General features: G+C 43.1%; 1 protein-coding gene across 3 annotated transcripts in view; it reads right to left on the bottom strand.

Moving 5' to 3' along the window:
* Daam1 (dishevelled associated activator of morphogenesis 1) overlaps positions 1-17,807 on the bottom strand; it is a 158,595-nt gene that overhangs the window by 84,718 nt on the left and 56,070 nt on the right. For all 3 annotated transcript variants that reach the window (XM_028789181.1, XM_028789173.1, XM_028789189.1), the window contains exon 2: positions 9,875-10,091. In XM_028789181.1, coding sequence (XP_028645014.1) covers positions 9,875-10,057 — 183 coding nt within the window. In that variant the 5' untranslated portion in view covers positions 10,058-10,091. The remainder of the gene's footprint in view (positions 1-9,874; positions 10,092-17,807) is intronic.

Here is a 17,807-nt window from a genome sequence, read left to right as displayed (position 1 = left end):
GTGGGGAGGGTTCTGAGAGCAGTATGAGCACATTCACTGAGAATCCAGAACTGAAACGTGCCCTGCTCATGCCAGGCTAGGGTCATGTGTGTGGTGAGGACAAACAGTCGCGCCGAGATGACTCTCACGGCATCAGGATAAACTCTCAGGAAGTTGTGTGTTCAGACCAACAGATCCTTCTAGCCATTACTAGAGTACATTTTAAAACGTAAGGTAGGGAAATATTTATTTTCATCTGTGAAACTGTCAAATAACAAACTTTAAAAAAAATAAGTACAAGAAAAAATGATACTTGAAAGCTAACCCAAAGCCTACAATGACATACAGAGATCACACCAGGCCCTTGGCCTTTTGGCCCTTAGTGGGGTCAAGTATAGAGTGGCTAGTCAGCTCAGAGTCTTGGCTGTGTAATTTGTACTGGGAGCCTAAGGACTAAATTAAGTGGTCAGGTTTTCAATTATAACCCACAGTGAGCAGTTATACCCCACTCAAGGTCTCTTTAGGTGTCGTATTAATAGAACGGATCAGATCCAAAAGGATGTAAAGCTATTTTCTCAACAGCATAATTAATTCATAGACTTACAGTGGTGTTTGTTTGCTTGGTGACACTCTCCCAGTAGCCCAAAGCTGACTACACATTTTGTGTATACCCAAAGATGACCTGCCTCCACCTCCACAGGCCTGGGACAAATGCCACCACTCCACCCACTGTTTCGATTAAACAAGAAGCTGTTCCTGTTTCTTTCTATGTCTCCATGTCCTCTCACCTCATCTCGTACACCTATCATTAGGAAGAATTCAGAGATAAACAGCAACTAGACTGACAACACCATATCAAACATGCAGTAAAAAATTCTAAGTTTAATAGCTTAACTTTAAAATGTCTTGTAATGATCTTGATAAGACAAAATACACACGAGATTGGAAGGGATAGTCTTTCCCTCAGCTTTGGTGAGTCAGAGGACTAGAAGGAAAGTTACAAAGACATTTTGACCACTGAAGGATATTTTAGCAGTTAGGGTCTATGCCAGAACAACAACAACAACAACAACAAAAAATGTGTAACATCTACTGGGATAAAACTCTGCTCCCAGACTTTCTTTGATCTTAGAAGCAATGCAATGCTGTGTTAACAACAGATACAGGCATGTAAACCACACAGATCAACATTAGCCTATATTATAAACCCAATGTAGTGCTGTGTTAACAACAGATAGAGGCATGTAACAGCATACAGGTTAACACTGGCCTATATCATAGACCAGTAGCTGTTCTCAGGGCTAGAGCAATTGGTTGATCAAGTTCTGCAGTTATGATCAGTTTTATCTCCGTTAAGCCAACTGCGCATTGGCAGCAGGTCACACCACAGTGACACAGACTCACACATGCACAGGAACTTTAAGCATGGCACACACTTACACCCATATCTACACTGCCACTTCCCTTCGTGATGTAATGCACACTATCATACTGGCATAAGCAGTTTTTACCTAGAACACATCAGATTAATTTACTCAAAAACACAAAGTATTGTTGGAAAAATCTACTCAATGTTTTTTTTTCCTTCACTGCCAACTAATTGTGTCCTTTAGCTAGAGATTCCTTTTGTCATTTATTAGTCTGTAAAGTGAGAATAAAACCCATAAGACCACAACAATCTGAATCTCAGTGACTTCATTCGATTCTGGTTCTTGACTTCTAGACAACTGAATACTCTGAAGGTATTCTACATATAAAATCTGATCTCCTCTGCTTGGTTACCAGAAATCCTAATGTTTTAATAAAAAAACAATAGATCAAAACCATGACTCTTTACAACCAGAGTTTTTCTTCTATCAGTTTAAAATTGTGGTTTCAGAGATAACCATTTTTCCCCCGTCTTCCAATGGAGATGGGAAACTAAATAGCTCCTGTAAAAAATAAAAAAAATAAAAAAAACAGAAACAAATCCTTTTATTCTTAGCCATGATTTTAGTTTAGTACAAAGGCACATTTTAAAAAAATAAGGAGCTAAAACATGCTGCAACTTCTCATTGATTCTGATGATAATAGAAGAATTCTATTATTAAAGAGAGTTTATAATGGTCCCAGTAATAAGAGAAACGACTTTAAAAACCTTAAAAAGGAGGTAAATCCCATGGCTAGCAAGACAGAATAATCTATAGTCTCAAAAACTTTCTAAAAAAATAAACACACATATTCACACCCCAGTTTAAATAGAACAACCTACATGGGAGTATAATGCTAAAGCCGAGGTCCAGATGTAGAATACTGCTCATTAAATTGATGGGAGGTCCCATAACCACACAGATGAAGCATCTGCTGCCTCACTCTTGGTTCTTCACCAGAACATGATGGTAAGACCCTATTACTGAGAACACCATACAGTTGGGTTATAGAACATAAAGAAATTAATCTGGTACTGAATTAGAAGCTTCCTCCCTAGTAGTTAACTTTCATGGTGCCAGAAAATACTATGCAGGCTTCTGAGGCATCAATAGTCTTTCCTAGCTATAGACTCTGAGAGATACACTATTGACTGATCTGGTAAAATACACTCATTGGTGCAATGGTGACATCAAGGTTACAGGAGGAACCAGGCGCTTTCTGGTTGGATAGAAGGCCCACTGCACAGGGCTGAACTCATGCCCAGTATTGTAAACCTGGCCAAGAGCATGTGGTTGGGAAAGCCCATTAATGCATTACTAGACACAGATGAATCAAAATGTTTTCTAAACATGTGTCAGTATGCCAAGAGTGTACCTTTCAATCTTCATCAGAAAAGCTTATTTTTACAGTGGACAGTGAATAATACAGAGACTCACAGAATGTGTAACTGCGGAGTGTTCAATCCTAAATGGGGCAATGATATATTCCCTACCAATATAACTCAGGGAACACAGCAGAGAAGTGGGCACAGATTGTAAGACCAAGACATTGGGAAGTGTCTTAGTTGGGTTTCTGTTGCTATGATAAGAACCATGACCAAAATTAGTCTGTGGAAGAATGGGTTTATTTCAGCTTATACTTCCAGATAACACCTCATCACTGAGGAAAGTCAAAGCAGGAACTAAAGGCAGAAGGCTGGAGGCAATAGCTGAAGCAGAAGCTACAGAGGAGTGCTGCTTTCTGGCTTGCTCAGCTTGTTTTCTTATATACTGTGAAGAACTTGTCCAGGAGTGGCAGCACCCTTTGGGCTTGAACCTCCTGTGTTAATCTTTAATTAAGAAAACACTCCACAAACCAATCTCGTGAAGGCATTTACTCAAGTTAGATTCTGTTTTCCCAGGTATGTTTGGAACTGTGTCAGGTTGACAAACAAGAACCAGCACAGGAAGACTACTGTAAAACTGTAGTTATGACAGGCCTGCTACACGCATGAGCTCACAGCTATGGTGGTTGCCTGCACAAGACCTAAGCAAGATCAATCCTGTCATAATCCTGGCATAGATGGAGTTGGGGGATCACAAAGACCCATCTCTAGCTGAGGATATTTGATGGCTGAAGACTGTGGAGACAGGCAAGTCTATGTTTTTCAGGGAAGTAGGTTGACCATGCGCCAAAGGATGGTCCTATACTCATATACACAGACAGCAATGATTAGACTCACTGGGCTAAGAAAAGGGGACAAAGAGTTTAGAGAAGAATGGCGGGCAGTAGGGGCAGGGCATGTAGGAGGAATTGGAGGGAAAATGGAGGGTGGACGTGTCCAAATACATTGTACATATTGTGAAATTCTCCAAAAATGAGTTAAAAGATTTTAAGAATGCTTCCTGAAATCAGGTACAAATGCACTTTAGTAGAAACGGGGAAAGACTGAGATATGCACATGCCAAAGAACAGTGGTGTTGGGAGAGGGACTGGGGATTTTATTCCATGAAAATTGGGTGAATAAATCCTCTTCTCTAAAAAAAAAGCATGTTTGAGCCGGAGCTGCCCTTTCTTTGCACTGGGTCATATGTAACAGCAAGAGGCCCCTCTCTCAGCACTGGGTCAAATGTGACAGAGTTGCATGTTGAGAGGCCTAATGTCACGGCTCTAGAGCATCATCAAGAACAGTGTTGTGTCCCCTTGGGATCTATCACAGACTGGCACTTAGCACATACTCACATCAGAATAATCAATCTGTGGCTGAGTAACACATTGTCTGCTTATCCTCAAAGAAGTCTATTGAAAATACTGTAATGCAAGCTACTTGAGCAAGACAGTTTACAGGGCTGTACTGAGTGCTTCCCAGATAAGTCAGATGGGACTGATGTGGAATGAACACGACTGCATCTAGTTGTCAGGCACTGCTGCTACCACAGATAAGTTGTGCTCTTTATTTTGATCTAGGCAAAGAAAAAAGAGTTAAGAAATGGAGGGGGTAAGGGAGGAGAACAGGCAGCAGTAGAGGACAGGGTGGGTTATGTTCAAACTGCATAAAACACACAACGCCAACTGATCAGATATGTCAATGAGTGACTCAGTTGTAATAATCCATACGAGTTAGAAATTATCAGGAAATCTTGTTTTAGACAATACACACATATACTGTAGAATAGAATATACTGTAGAACAGAATATACTGAAAAGGAGGTAGGAAAGGATGAATAGAAAACAAGAGTTGGCAAAGATGTTGAAAAGTTGAGATAGATAGATAGATAGATAGATAGATAGATAGATAGATAGATAGATAGATAGATAGACAGACACACAGATAGACAGATAATCAGGCAAAATGGCTCATCAGGGTAAAGGTTCTTGCAGAACATGCCTGATGACTTGAATTCAATTCCCAGAAATCACATAAAGGTGGAAACTGACTTCACAAAGTTGTCTTTAGGACTGCCATAAGTGTAGCATATGTGCCCACATATACACATCACACAATGCTCTCTCTCTCACACACACATTCTAATAAATAAAGGAGTGTGTGTGTGTGTGTGTGTGTGTGTGTGTGTGTGTGTGTGTGTTTGGCCACTTTACAACAATCTGACAGCTCTCAAAGTTAAAGAGTCTTTTAGGCCTAAGTTCCTACGCTTATAGGTCTGTACCCATGAAAGCCACAAACATATTTACATGCAAAAAGTTCTATATACATGTTTATAGCAAAATTTCTCATAATATTCTTAGCTGGTAAAATATGAAAATAAAAATATAAAATAATCATCAATGTTGAATGGATTCTTAAAATTCGATGTAACTCTACAATGGGATGGTTTTTGGCAATGATTAGAAATGAAGGCCAGGCAGTGGTGGCGCACACCTTTAATCCCAGCACTTGGGAGGCAGAGGCAGGCAGATTTCTGAGTTCAAGGCCAGCATGGTCTACAGAGTGAGTTCCAGAACAGCCAGGGCTACACTGCTCTGTCTCACAAAAACACAAAAACAAAAACAAACAAACAAAAAAAAGACATTTAGAAATGAAGACTTGGCATCCACACATGGATAAATTTAGATATCATGATATTACATAAAGGATGCCAGTCATTAAGGTCTACATGTTGTGATTCCATTTGTTCAAACTGTCCAAGAAATTCCCAAGGCAGTTCGGGGGCTTTCAGAACAGATGGCAAGGATCAGTGGACATGAGGGTTATCTTAAGGGCAACAAAAATTCCAAGACTGGTTTTGATGTTGGCTGCAGTTAGGGCTGTGTATATCGTGCAGATGAACATGGTGAACAGGTAAATGTGTTGCAGTAGATAGTGAGTATTTACTAAGAAGCAGTGAGTCGAAGGGACAGGAGGTAGGCTGGAGTATCTTGGTGGTACAGCACTTGTCCAGCAAATGCAAAGCCCTGGGTTTGATCCCCAGCAGAAGAAATAAAAAGAAAAAAAGTGGTGTAGGCCAAGTGCCTCCAATTCTTATTGCCCTGTTTGTGGCAGGGAGATACAGCTAAAGTCACCCTTCCTGGCTGTTTCTTAAAAGGTTTGCATGATCGACTTCCTTCCAGGTTTGCTTCATTAATGAGATGATAAGGCAGCAATACACTACTCTGAAAGAAAGTCACTTGTATCACTTTTTAGGAATGTCACGAGTGACTCATCAGACAGGATAAGGGATAATAACCCACAGTGATAAGACGCTTTCCAGCAGATGCAGAGGGAAAGGGGCCAGCAAGTCAGGGCTCACACAGCCAGCAGATTGGATTCCAAGAAAGGGAGAAAACTGGATATTTGCTGAGAGTTTTTCCTCAGAAAATACTTGAATTACCTCCCATCCTGCTGCACTTAGTTGTAGACTATAATGCATGTCCTAGGTGTCTGGTTGTTTCGTTTCCTTCCTTCCTTCCTTCCTTCCTTCCTTCCTTCCTTCCTTCCTTCCTTCCTTCCTTCCTTCCTTCCTTCCTTCCTGTACTGGAGATTGAACCTGGGCCCTCCTCTCACATGCTAATCCATACCACTGAGATACACACAAAGCATTCAACTTATTTAAGACGTTGCCCAGGCTGGCTTTGGACTTAGGAGCCTCCTGCCAAGTAGCTTGGAATGCAGTCTTATAATACCAGGTGCCAGCATTTTGTGTTTAGTTTCTGGTGTTGTTTTAGTTATCTTCCTCAATCTTTACAGAAACTCTCTCACTGAGATTGTGTGATCCTCATTTTACAGAAAAGGAATCAAGCTCTAATTCAAACAGAACCTGCCTTGAAAGAAATTCCCTCTAGACTACAGGCAGAGCAGGCAGTCAGTAGTGCCTACTGATGAACCAGGCCCTTTCTGCCACCACTCCCTTCCTTGTATAAGGCACAGCAGGATCGCTTGTGTAACTGCATGGGAGAACCCAGAGAAAAGGCTTCCAGTGGCTTTGAGCCCACCTCTCTAGCCTCAGGCCTCCCCTGGCAATTGGAAGGATTTGTGGTCTAAGTCCCTGAAGTCAGAGGTAGACAAAAATCCATTGTCACTCACCAGGACAGACACAAACCTCAAGATAATTTGTTTTCCAATGGTTTTGGCTTAAGGTTCTGGTTTGGCATTGGTTTTTTAACAACTAGCAGCTGTAGGTAATTTTCTCATACACAACAGAGACATCAATAAGCAGAGAGTGGAATTTTCTCCCTCTGAATGCAGAGAAGCAGTCTCCAAAATGTACACGGAGCTGCCACTGCCAGCTCCTGGGTAGGTCTCAATTCAGGAGTCAGACAGGACAAGCTGAAGGGAGCACAAATGCAGGATATGCAGGTATGTTAGCTCTCCAGGGGCGCCACAATCCTCAAGGCCTTCAGCTACCAGTGGTGCACCTCTCCTCAGAGATACCCTTTCGGTTGTAAAGCACTTTGAGCAGGAAATAAGGCCAAGCCATAAATGCACCATGACTGCCCTTCTCCACAGCCATCATAGCATATGATTCACAGCCTCTCCCTGGGAGAGGACTATGCATCCTCTGGCTATCTCAGTGACCTCAGCCTTGGCCATGTGACTAGCGGTGCCAACCCCTACAAATAAAGATACTTTCTTAGCCTGTGTTCTCAAACATGTCCATGTGATCTACTCTGGCAATGAGAAGTGGGCCCCAATAACATGCTACTTTCAAGCTAAGGCTTAGAGATTGCTGCTTCCTTTCAGGGAACAGAGCTGCAGCTGACCTGGGGAGAGCATGCAGCATTAGCACAGGGTGAAGCTTTGCTGTTGGGACCACGAAGGTTTCACTGCCACAGCAGAAGCCAGCTTGAGAGGCTGGACAGCTATCAGCACAACCTCCTGCCCCTCTTGCCAACCTTTAGTTCCAGTGACAGATCACTTGCTGAGAGTCTTCCCTGGCCATATTCCTCGTCACCTATTGTACAGCCTACAACAAGCACACACATGATCCCTGAGGAGGAACTTTGCTCTTCTGGTGATGTTAGACCCTCCTGATCCATCCGGCTATCAGCAACTGAAGGCCAAGTCTAACTTCCTTTGTGTGTGTACTTTGTTTTATTTCGTTTGAGACAGGGTTCATGTTTTCCAGGACGGCCTCACACTTGCTGTGGGACCTAGGATGACCTTGAATTTTCGATCCTTCTGAGTCGTCACGCCCTGTTTATGCAGTGCTGGGGACTGAATCCAGGTGTCATGGTTAATCTTCACTGTCAACTCATTAAAATTTACAGTCATCTTGGATACAAAGTATGTCTATAAGAGTATTCTCAGAAAGATTTAACTGAGCAGGCAAGACCCACCCTGAATGTAGGCAGCAGCGTTCCATGGGCTGGAGTCCTGGAGTGATTCAAAGGAGAAACATTTATCTCTGAACATCTCTGCTTCCTGACATCAGACACTCGTGACTAACTAGCAGTGCCACACCCCTGCTGCCATGCCTTCCTGTCACTGTGCACTGAAAGCCAAAGAGGCTCTTCCTCCCTTAAGGCCCTCAGGGTGGTCCCAGAGATGGGAAAACTCACACATCAGGGTCTCTGGAACGCTAGGCAGGAACCTACCAATTCTATATCCCTAGCGACATATGTGTGTATGTGCATGTGTATGCATATGTGTGTATGTGTGTGTGTGTGTGTGTGTGTGTGATCGTGAGTGTACTCATGTGCTCTTGTGCAGCCCAGGCTGGCCTTGAGTTCACTGTGGGACAGAAGATGACCTTGAATTCCCAGTCTTCCCACCTCATTTCTCAAATGCTGGGATTGCAAGCATGCCCTATAACAGCTGGTTATAGCTTTTTGATTTGAAACCTAAAATAAAGTTCTTCATAAAGTGGAAAAGGGAGAGTGAATATTCAATATCATAAAGTACAAACATGCAATCATAAGCTATCTCTTTTTATCCTAATCAACTCTGCTCAAAAATAGGCTCCTTTCTCCCCTTGGGGGACTAAACTGCAAACCTCAGCTCCGCAGACTCTCACGCTGGCTCCTTCTTCCTTTTCTGAATTCTTATCTGTAAAAGCTGGGCCAGCAGTATCAGTCCCCTGGCAGGCAGTAACACAGCCTACTCTCTGCTCTAAGAATCAAGCAAGAGGCCACACTCTCTAGCTCCTGCCACACAAGATACATGGTCCAGTGAGAACAAACTCTATTAGGAAATACCGGCCGTGAGGATACAACACTCCTGTGACTTCACAGAACACCTTGAAGAGTCGGGCACAAGATCCTACTGGCTGTGACCCATTCTGGCTTATGTATTGCATCAAACCTGAAAAGAGGTGTTTCCTGTATACTTTTCAGAAAATGGTCTCAGAAAAATCACATGACTTCCTATACACAAATAGAAAAACTCAGAGCAGTAAACTGAGGCAAAGCCCGGCAGATCTGTGCACTAGCTCTCTTTAAATTATGCCATAATGTCCTCTTGACGTGAAGGTGATGAGTTGGCTGGTCCCATCATCTCCTTTGAGGACAGTGGCCTCTCGGGTGTGATGGTATCTATAAAAACTTTCCCACAGCAGCTGTTATCCAATCCTATCATTAGTCTAAGTAATGACACTGTACTTAAGGACTAATGCCTTTCACGGAAGATCAAAGACAAGCTGGAAGCATGACTAGTTTTCAAATACCACTAACAATACGCATTGGGAGTGGTGTCGGGGGACTCTGGGGCATCCCAGAAGGTGTGAAGTAGAAGCAGAAGTTACTTACACATGTAAGTATGAGCCTGAGGAAGAGGAAGGATGAATTAGGAAGAGCAAGTTTGAATGCACTTCCTACCACTATCTGAACACCAAACACTGAGATCCCTCTGCCTACATGAGGGACCAACAAAATCCTTGGATGTAGTCATACAACCCTTTTTACACCGATGCCCCCCCCCACCTCTTCTTCATAGCTGAGTGAGGATGATGAGGATTCAGACACTGAAAGCCAACATTGGCAAACCAAGCCAGCCCACCCACCGCCTCTCCTTTCCTCCCCTGATCTATCAACCATTTTATCAACCATGAGAGCATGGACATCCGAGACTCACCACAAGTTCACTGAACATGACATCCAGTTCCTCCACAGGCGGCATGGGCAGCGATGGCTCCATTGTCTGAAGTGCAAAGTTGCTATCATTCCTAAGCCGATATGTGATTTCTGGGTGGTCGTTGTTTCGGAAACAGCAAAAGATAAATGAAATCCCCCGTCCGCCTCTCTTCCGTGGGGCCATGGTTGAATTCTCTATTTCTTGATATTACTACACTCTGTGAAAAGAAAACATGACATGGTTGAGTATGACCAGTAAAAATTTTGAAAAATCAAACCAGTACAAAGGAGAATTCCCTGTGCTTACAGCAATGTGTAGACCCTGCAGAAGAAAGGGGGTAGAGGGTGGCATCTAACTGGGCAGAGAACTCACGTCCTTCCAGTCACTTGTTGGATGCTTCCTTAGGCCACCTGTGTACCAATGCAGCTCCATCCACTGCACCCTACATCATGCTCTGACCTGTCCAGCCAATGGCCATTCTTTGTAGGAAACCCCTTTTCCTCAAGAATGGCTGTTTCTAAAGCTTTTCTTTGCCACAGACAGAAACCACTACAGAAAAGCCACAATCAACCAAAATGCAGAGCCCAGTCCCAAGGGACACATCAACAAAACACTCCCACACTTAAGGCTCAGGGACCATTGCAGAATAGGGACCAGGAAAATTTTAAGAGTCAGGGAATTGGGGACTTTGCTGTGATATTGTGTCTCCCAGAAACATCACAAGCTACACCCATAAAGTCTCACCAACAAGACTGCCCAGATGAGAGCAGAACAAGGAGGACACCAATGAACATGCCAAACTGGATGAGGGAAAGCCCCAAGGCCTCAGCTCGACACAGAGACATGATATGACACAGGTAACTGGGGAAAGCTGGGAGAGGGAGGGGTGGTCTTCCCAAAGAAGAGCTTATCTATTGGTTGCCTAGTTGACAAATGGTCAGCCCTGAAAACATGCTACATACGTACACATTAGGTTATATTCAGGAATATATGTGTATGAAAATAAATATATACATGCATATAATAACAATTGGTAAAAACAAAAAACAGATCATGAATTTGAAGGAGAGCAGAAGGGGTTTATGGGAGGTTTTGGAGGGAGGAAAAGGAAAGGAGAAAAGTGTAATTATACTACAATCTTAAAAATAAACATCAACTACAGAGGGTCGGGGACTCAAATTATTGTTGTTTTCCTTTGGTCTCTAGGAAATTATCCTTCTTTTTCAACTTAAAGCTTCATTTTTTTCTTTCATTTATTTACTTACTGAGGGGGAGGCACGTGTGTCACAGTGTATGTGTGGAGTCTAGGGACAATTTGGGGGAGTCAGCTCTGACCTCCACCATGCAGGTCCACAGCATCGAATTCAGGTCTTGGTGGCAGTTCTTGTCAGCACTCACGCATCCCTTACAGTCCTCTTCAAACTCTCCTTTGCCTCCTGTGGGCTGACTCAGTGTACTGAATAAATGCTCAGGCATTCACCTCTCTGTCCTAGCACGTGTTCAGGTCTAAGTTCTCTATGCCTGTGTCTTCCTGTTAGATAGTTATCACTATAACTCAAGCACATGACCTGACGTACTTTGTCTAGTGCCAGAAACAGAGGAGTCACTCTGTAAATGTTTATCATAATTGAAGTTAAAGTCAAATCAAGAACTATAGGATTAGGGTTTTTGAATCAGAGAGACAAAAGAGTCCACCAATAAAGGAAATATTGAAATTAATTGTGGCATGTTCACACACAACACAATATTATGAAGTCATTAGACAGAAGAAGACATCCAAATATGTAAGTTAAACAAAAAGCAAATCTCAAATGCCACATGAATACACACACTCTACACTACAGGGTTACAGGGTGTTTTCAGAAGATTTATGAATACATTCAAAGGTACTAACAGCCTCAAAAGTAAAAAGAGTTGGGGATCTCTGCCTTTCTATCTTGTACTCCTCTGAGTTTTTATCATAAAAGAATTTTTAAGGTGTTGAGTACTTTTTGAGTTACAACCATATTCTGTCTCAGAATTATTTCCAAGTCTAGCGAGAAAGCAAGTTAAAGAAAACCCTTGTCCCAAATGTTTACACAGCCACGTAGTTAAGAGCAGTCTCACTGACAGGAAAGCAAGGAGGCAGCTCAGTGAGTTCAGTGCTTCCCCTCACGAGCCTACCCCAAATTAGGAGCACAGGCCCATGTAAAATCAGCAGGGCAAATAGGTCCATAACCCAACGTGCCCTTCTCAGGAGGTGGGAAACAGACAGGAGAAGCTACACGCTCTCCGCTGGCTAACCTAGCATGCACAGCAGGAGACAGGAGACCTGTCTGAAGCAAGGTGATAAGAGTTGTGGACAGGTAACTTGCTGGAGACCCTATAAAGCAGAAGTTCTCGACTTTCCTAATGCTACCAACCCTTAATACAGTTTCTAACGTGGTGATCCCAAACCATAAACTCATTTTGTTCATAACTGCAATTTTGCTACTGTTATGAATCAAAATGTAAATATCTGATATGCAGGATATCTAATATGCAACCCCCAAAGGGGTGGTACAGCTGCTATAGAGAAAGCCAAGGCATTCCCAAGGGGAAGCAGCTGACTTCAGAGATGAAATGACACAGTACTGGCAAAGCAGTTTGTCCACCCACACAGATAACAGGCACTTCCTAAAAGACTAGAAAAGGCCCAAGGGGAAGGAAAAGCCTACCTCTGTCTATCCTCGATTGATCTCGGGGCTGATAATACAGAATAGGTTCAGAGTTGTGTTTCAATCCCAAGGTGGAATTGAAAGCCAACGGATCACAACTGTGAGAGACACAGGCAGCTCTCCCTGTGAGAGGGGATAAAGTCACTGGAAGGAGATCCTGGCTGGCTCTGCTGGCTTCAAATCAGGCTTTCCTCTTAGCAATGCCCAGGACAACATGATGCCATAACAAGATCATCTTATAAAACTTCTTACAGTTAAAACCACACTCAAGGTAGACAACCATCTCTGGAGCCTCTGTACTCTGCTCCATCTGCCTTTCCACCTTACCAGGGGTCACTGCACTAAACCACATGGTCAGCCTCAGGACACTGTACTCTGCTCCATCTGCCTTTCCACCTTACCAGGGGTTACTGCACTAAACCACATGGTCAGCCTCAGGACACTGGCACCAGTGATGTCTGGTGTGGCATGTTTAGGTTTACATCCATGCACAGCTGAATCCTCCTGAGAAAAGCACCAGCACTTTCTTGAAGAGGTCACCTCCGTAGTTAGTCTACAGCAGATATCTTTCCTATCCTATGCCCTGGGGGCGGGGAGGGGTGGGAGAGAGGAGAGAAGTTCCTCACAGCAGTTACCACTAGTTGGAATTATCTTTGTTATTTTATGAAGGAGGAGCCATGACAGTAAATACTTAAGGAATACTGAATTTTAATAGTCAAGCTCATTTTAACCGGTGCTACACCAAAAAGTTTAAAAACACTGGAAACAGGAAGATGAAAGTTGGGCTCTTAAGCTCTTAAGTTTGGCCTAAAGAACGTGTATTATATGGGACAGTTGTACTTAACAATACAAAAGAAACACAGGACACAGACTAGAAACAATTGTGTCAGCAATTAAAAATAGTTACCTCTGGAGAGATTTTTTTTCTTTGTTTTTCTCCTTAAGTTTTAAAAATAAAATTGCTTTAACATACAGCATCTTGCAAATCTGTAGATAGGACCACCAATTTTTTGGTTTTCTCATTAATATTTTGGATAAATGTTTTTATGAGTAACTAAGGCTTCCAAACACCTCTGGGGTCGAGCGTTCAGCTGTCTGATATACAGAAGTGTGCATGGTTTCTCAGCATCTGCAACTCCAAGTCCTTGGACCATGAAGGGAGGGAGGGATGCCTACAAGGTAACCATGTTGGCTCTGAAATAATAACTGAGCGGAGGCATCTAATATCTTATTGAACTGGAGCATGCATTCCTTGGTCTAAGGTAAGCATGTATAGTGCTACACAACACATATGCAGTGCTTGGGAGTCCTCTGACAAATGTTTGTCAGTGCCTGCTGTGCCCCATACACAGTGAACACCTAAGGCAGGGAGAATATGCAAACAGTTCTTGATGAATAGAAGGAAGGCAAAAGATCTGGGAAGCAGGGCAAGCAGGCAGAGAGGACAGCAAATGAAGAGAAAGGGGCAGGAGGTGTTAGGCAGGAATAGCCTGAAGCAGTCTATTACATCCTCAATTTCCCAAAGGCAGAGCCTGAAGCGCTCATTTCCGTGTTCAAAAATCTGCTAATGGCTCCTTCAGTACTATTCTAAATTGGCTTTCAGTGCTCCAAACCAGATTTCAGCCCAATTTCCCCATGTTTTCTATTTTGTTACTAATGCCCTACTTTATTTACAGGCCATTCTTCATGTGCCAAATATCTTGTACTCCTCTGGTTTCTACCTAGGTTGTCCCTTGTTCTTCATGACTTTTGTCAACATCCTCCCACCCTGTTCCGGAGCAATTAGGCAGTGAGACACAGCTGTGGCGGGCGGATGGCAGCTGGAATCTGGCTCAGCACATTTGAAAGCAACTCATCAAAGCCTTAAAACAGGTACACATTCTGACCTAGTATTTCTGCTTCTGGGAATATATTCTTAAATGTTCAGAGACACAATCAAAGATGTACACATACACATCAAACTATTATCTAAACGGCCAATAAACAGGAGCATACACTAAGTAATAATGATGAAAATCATGTAAAATATGTTATAACGGCAGGAAGATGGCGGGTCCCAGTAGCTCCTTTGAGAGAGCATGCTCAGTGACATGATCCTAACTGTAGGCTTGCAGTATCACATCTTTATTTTTAAAATCACATGGATGCGCATAAGTAGGATCAGAGAGATTTACTGAAACATGAGCAGCAGTTGACGCTGTGCTCTGTGGTATATGTAGTATGTCCCACAGAGCTACAATAAAGACATACTATTTTCACCATTAATGAAAAGAGATTTTTTTAAAAAAAAAATTGATACAATTATTTACTGGCTTTAGAAGAGGGACATGAGTATGGAAAAAAATGCCTGTTAAAAATAATAAAAACAGATGTGTCGGGTCCCAAGTTCCTTCCCCAGCACTTCTAAAAGAACCAAAAAGAAGAAAATAACCAAGGTATGATGATCCATAGCACTGGCTTGCCAGAACACCTGTGGGGAAGGACTAGCTATTTTCCCTGTAATCTGTTGCAAATGGCTCTTTTTTATAATATGTGGCATAAATATCTCAACAATCTCAAATCACTGTGAAACTTTCTCTAGCTCAGCATTTCTCAACCGGTGGGTCGCGACCCCTTTGGAGTCCCGCATTTCAGATATTTACATTATGATTCATTACAGTAGCAAATTACAGGTATGAATTAGCAATGAAAATAATGTTATGGTTGGGGTCATCCCAACATGAGGAACTGCATTAAAGGGTTGCAGCATGAGGAAAGTTGAAAAGCACTACACTAGCTAATCTCACGTCTTATACTCTGCACAGGTAAGCAGTTGGTGCACACTATGTCAAGGGAATCAAGATTTATCTCATTAAACCGTAATTCTTGGTGTTTGTCTTTGGCATGTGCCAGAATGGTAGGAACTCTCCTTGGAAGCCAGGTCAGTGTCCTGCAAAGCCTGTTTAACAGTAAATAAGAGACTGTTTAGGTCAAAGCCTGTGTGGTTAGGTGGAGGGGTGAGTGGAGTACTTAAGACTTCTGGGAAAAAAAGAAAAGAAAATGAAGAAGATTGAAATACACAAGGGGCAGACCTGAAAGGTCTTAAGGTTCACGCCCAGGCTTCAAGGTTGAGAAGTGTAGACACTTCTTCCAGGCAATCTTGCTAAATACCCAGCTAGGCCTGTCTGAACCGCCATAGCATTTCATGATGCCATGATTGACAGTTACAGTAATTTGTAATACTGATCTTTCTTCCCTCTTTGAAGGAGTCAACTCCATGAGGACAAAGACCCAAGGCATTTAAAAGGAAACTACCACCTATAAATATTAGAGTATGAAGGTGTGACTAACTCTAACATGTGCAATAAGCTACAGAGTCTAGAACAGGTCAGAACCTGGTTGAAATAATTTTAGTATGGAGAACTACTTTGCCTTGATAGGCAGCTTGTGCTTAGCTTCAGTAAGGCCCAAAGGTCAAGAATTTCAAGCTAGTTCCTCAGTGGAACCACAACTGATTAGATGCACCTTTAAATTATCCATGATGCACAGGGATAGCTGAGATGTCCAAATGGCAGGCAGTTCATCCACATGTTTGGAACTCTACTTCTCAGAGCCTCATCCCCAGATACAGATCAAAACAGGAAGTAAAAGCAATCATCCACTTGACCTCTCAGGCAGGAGCCACTTGCACAGGCCCCCTCCCCCTCAAGCACATCACTGACCACAGTGATTCCAACTGCTTCTCTAAGCACGTCACACCCAGAACCTCTTCCCATCACCTCTCAAAAGATGAAGTTGAGGAAGCAGGAGCCGACGGAAAGGCTTGAGGAAGACATATTCTGCTAGTAAAGCAGAGGTGTTCACACAGAAAAATCTGGCCAGCAGGGAGTGGGGCGGGGCGTGGGATGTGCAGAGAGAAGTCAGGGAAGTTGCTTGCTCTGTCAGGCTGGATTCCAGTCCCCACCCTCTCCAACGTCAGGGTATTGGCCTGAGGCAGCCACCTTTCACCTCCCAACAGGATGATTTCAATAGTTTCTTCTCCCTGGCCTTGAGTTTTCAGGCCAGATGGTTGTAGACCTTTCCTGTGTATGGCCAGACAGTAGATGCTGTAGGCTTTGTAGAAAATTTGGCCTCTGCTACAAGTATTGAGTGCTGCCACTTTCCAACAAATGCAGCCACAGACTTATGTAAACATGGTGAACCCAAGTTCTAATAACATGCCACTCTAGAAAGGGAAACATGAACTTCATGTAAGGTTATAATGCACAAGGCTGGGATATAAGTCAGTTGAGGCAACGCAGCCTAATGTGGCCGAAACTCAGGGTTTCATTCCAGCACCATATAAAATAAGATCTGCTGGTGGGCACCTGTAACCCCAGCACTAGGGAAGTACGGACTGGAAAATCAGGAGGTCCAGGGCAGTGAACCCCAAAATGGTGAGTTCAAGATCAATCTCAGCTATCTGAGACCTTCACTCTCAAAACAAACAAAAAGTTTTTAAAAACTCTAAAGATGTTTTATCATATGCACAAACGCTATTTTTTAAACTTTTTTGCTACCATCAAACAATGTGAAAACCACTCTTAAGTTCATTGAACAAAAAGGAAGGTGGTTTGCCCATACAGGCCCCTGGACCAAAGGCTACAATGGCTGCACTTCACCATCTACGGCAAGCATTTCATCTACTGAGCTGTTCTACTAAACAGTGCTCAGGGAAGGCCTCACCTGATGAGTGACATTTAGTTGAGACTTAAAGGATAAAGTAGGAGCAAAGTGTCAGTAGAAAGGCTTCCAGACAGGAGGAGTGTGTGCACTGGCCTGGATCAGGGAGGTGACAGGCACGTCTGAGTCAGGGAGAAGCCCAGGATGTGAGTAATGGGAGCTGAAGAGGGCAGAGGCCCAAACTCACATTCAGCAATGCCAACCCCAGCCGACTGGATTTTCCTGCCCTCATCACCCAGACTTCCCAAACACTGCCTAAGCTTAGGCCAACCACAAGTGGACAGACCACCATTAGACCTTGGTAGTAGTTGCATGGCTGAGCCCATATATTAGACTAGGCTGCTTTCCCTTTTAGGTGCACATGCATGCACACACACAGGGAAACTTCAGGGATTAGTTCTCTCCTTCTCTCGTGGGTTTCGGGCTTGAATTCAAGTCATCAGTAACAGCAGTGAACACCTTTATCTTCTGAGCCATCTCAACAGCCTAAGCTTTCCTTCATTATCAGACCATTTTCAGGAATCACTCCAATAACG

This window comes from Grammomys surdaster, unplaced genomic scaffold, assembly GCF_004785775.1.
Source record: "Grammomys surdaster isolate TR1022 unplaced genomic scaffold, NIH_TR_1.0 127, whole genome shotgun sequence".
NCBI classification, from domain to species: Eukaryota; Metazoa; Chordata; class Mammalia; order Rodentia; family Muridae; genus Grammomys; species Grammomys surdaster.
Note: the sequence above shows the minus strand (reverse complement) of the source record. Positions and strands in the feature narration are given on the sequence as shown.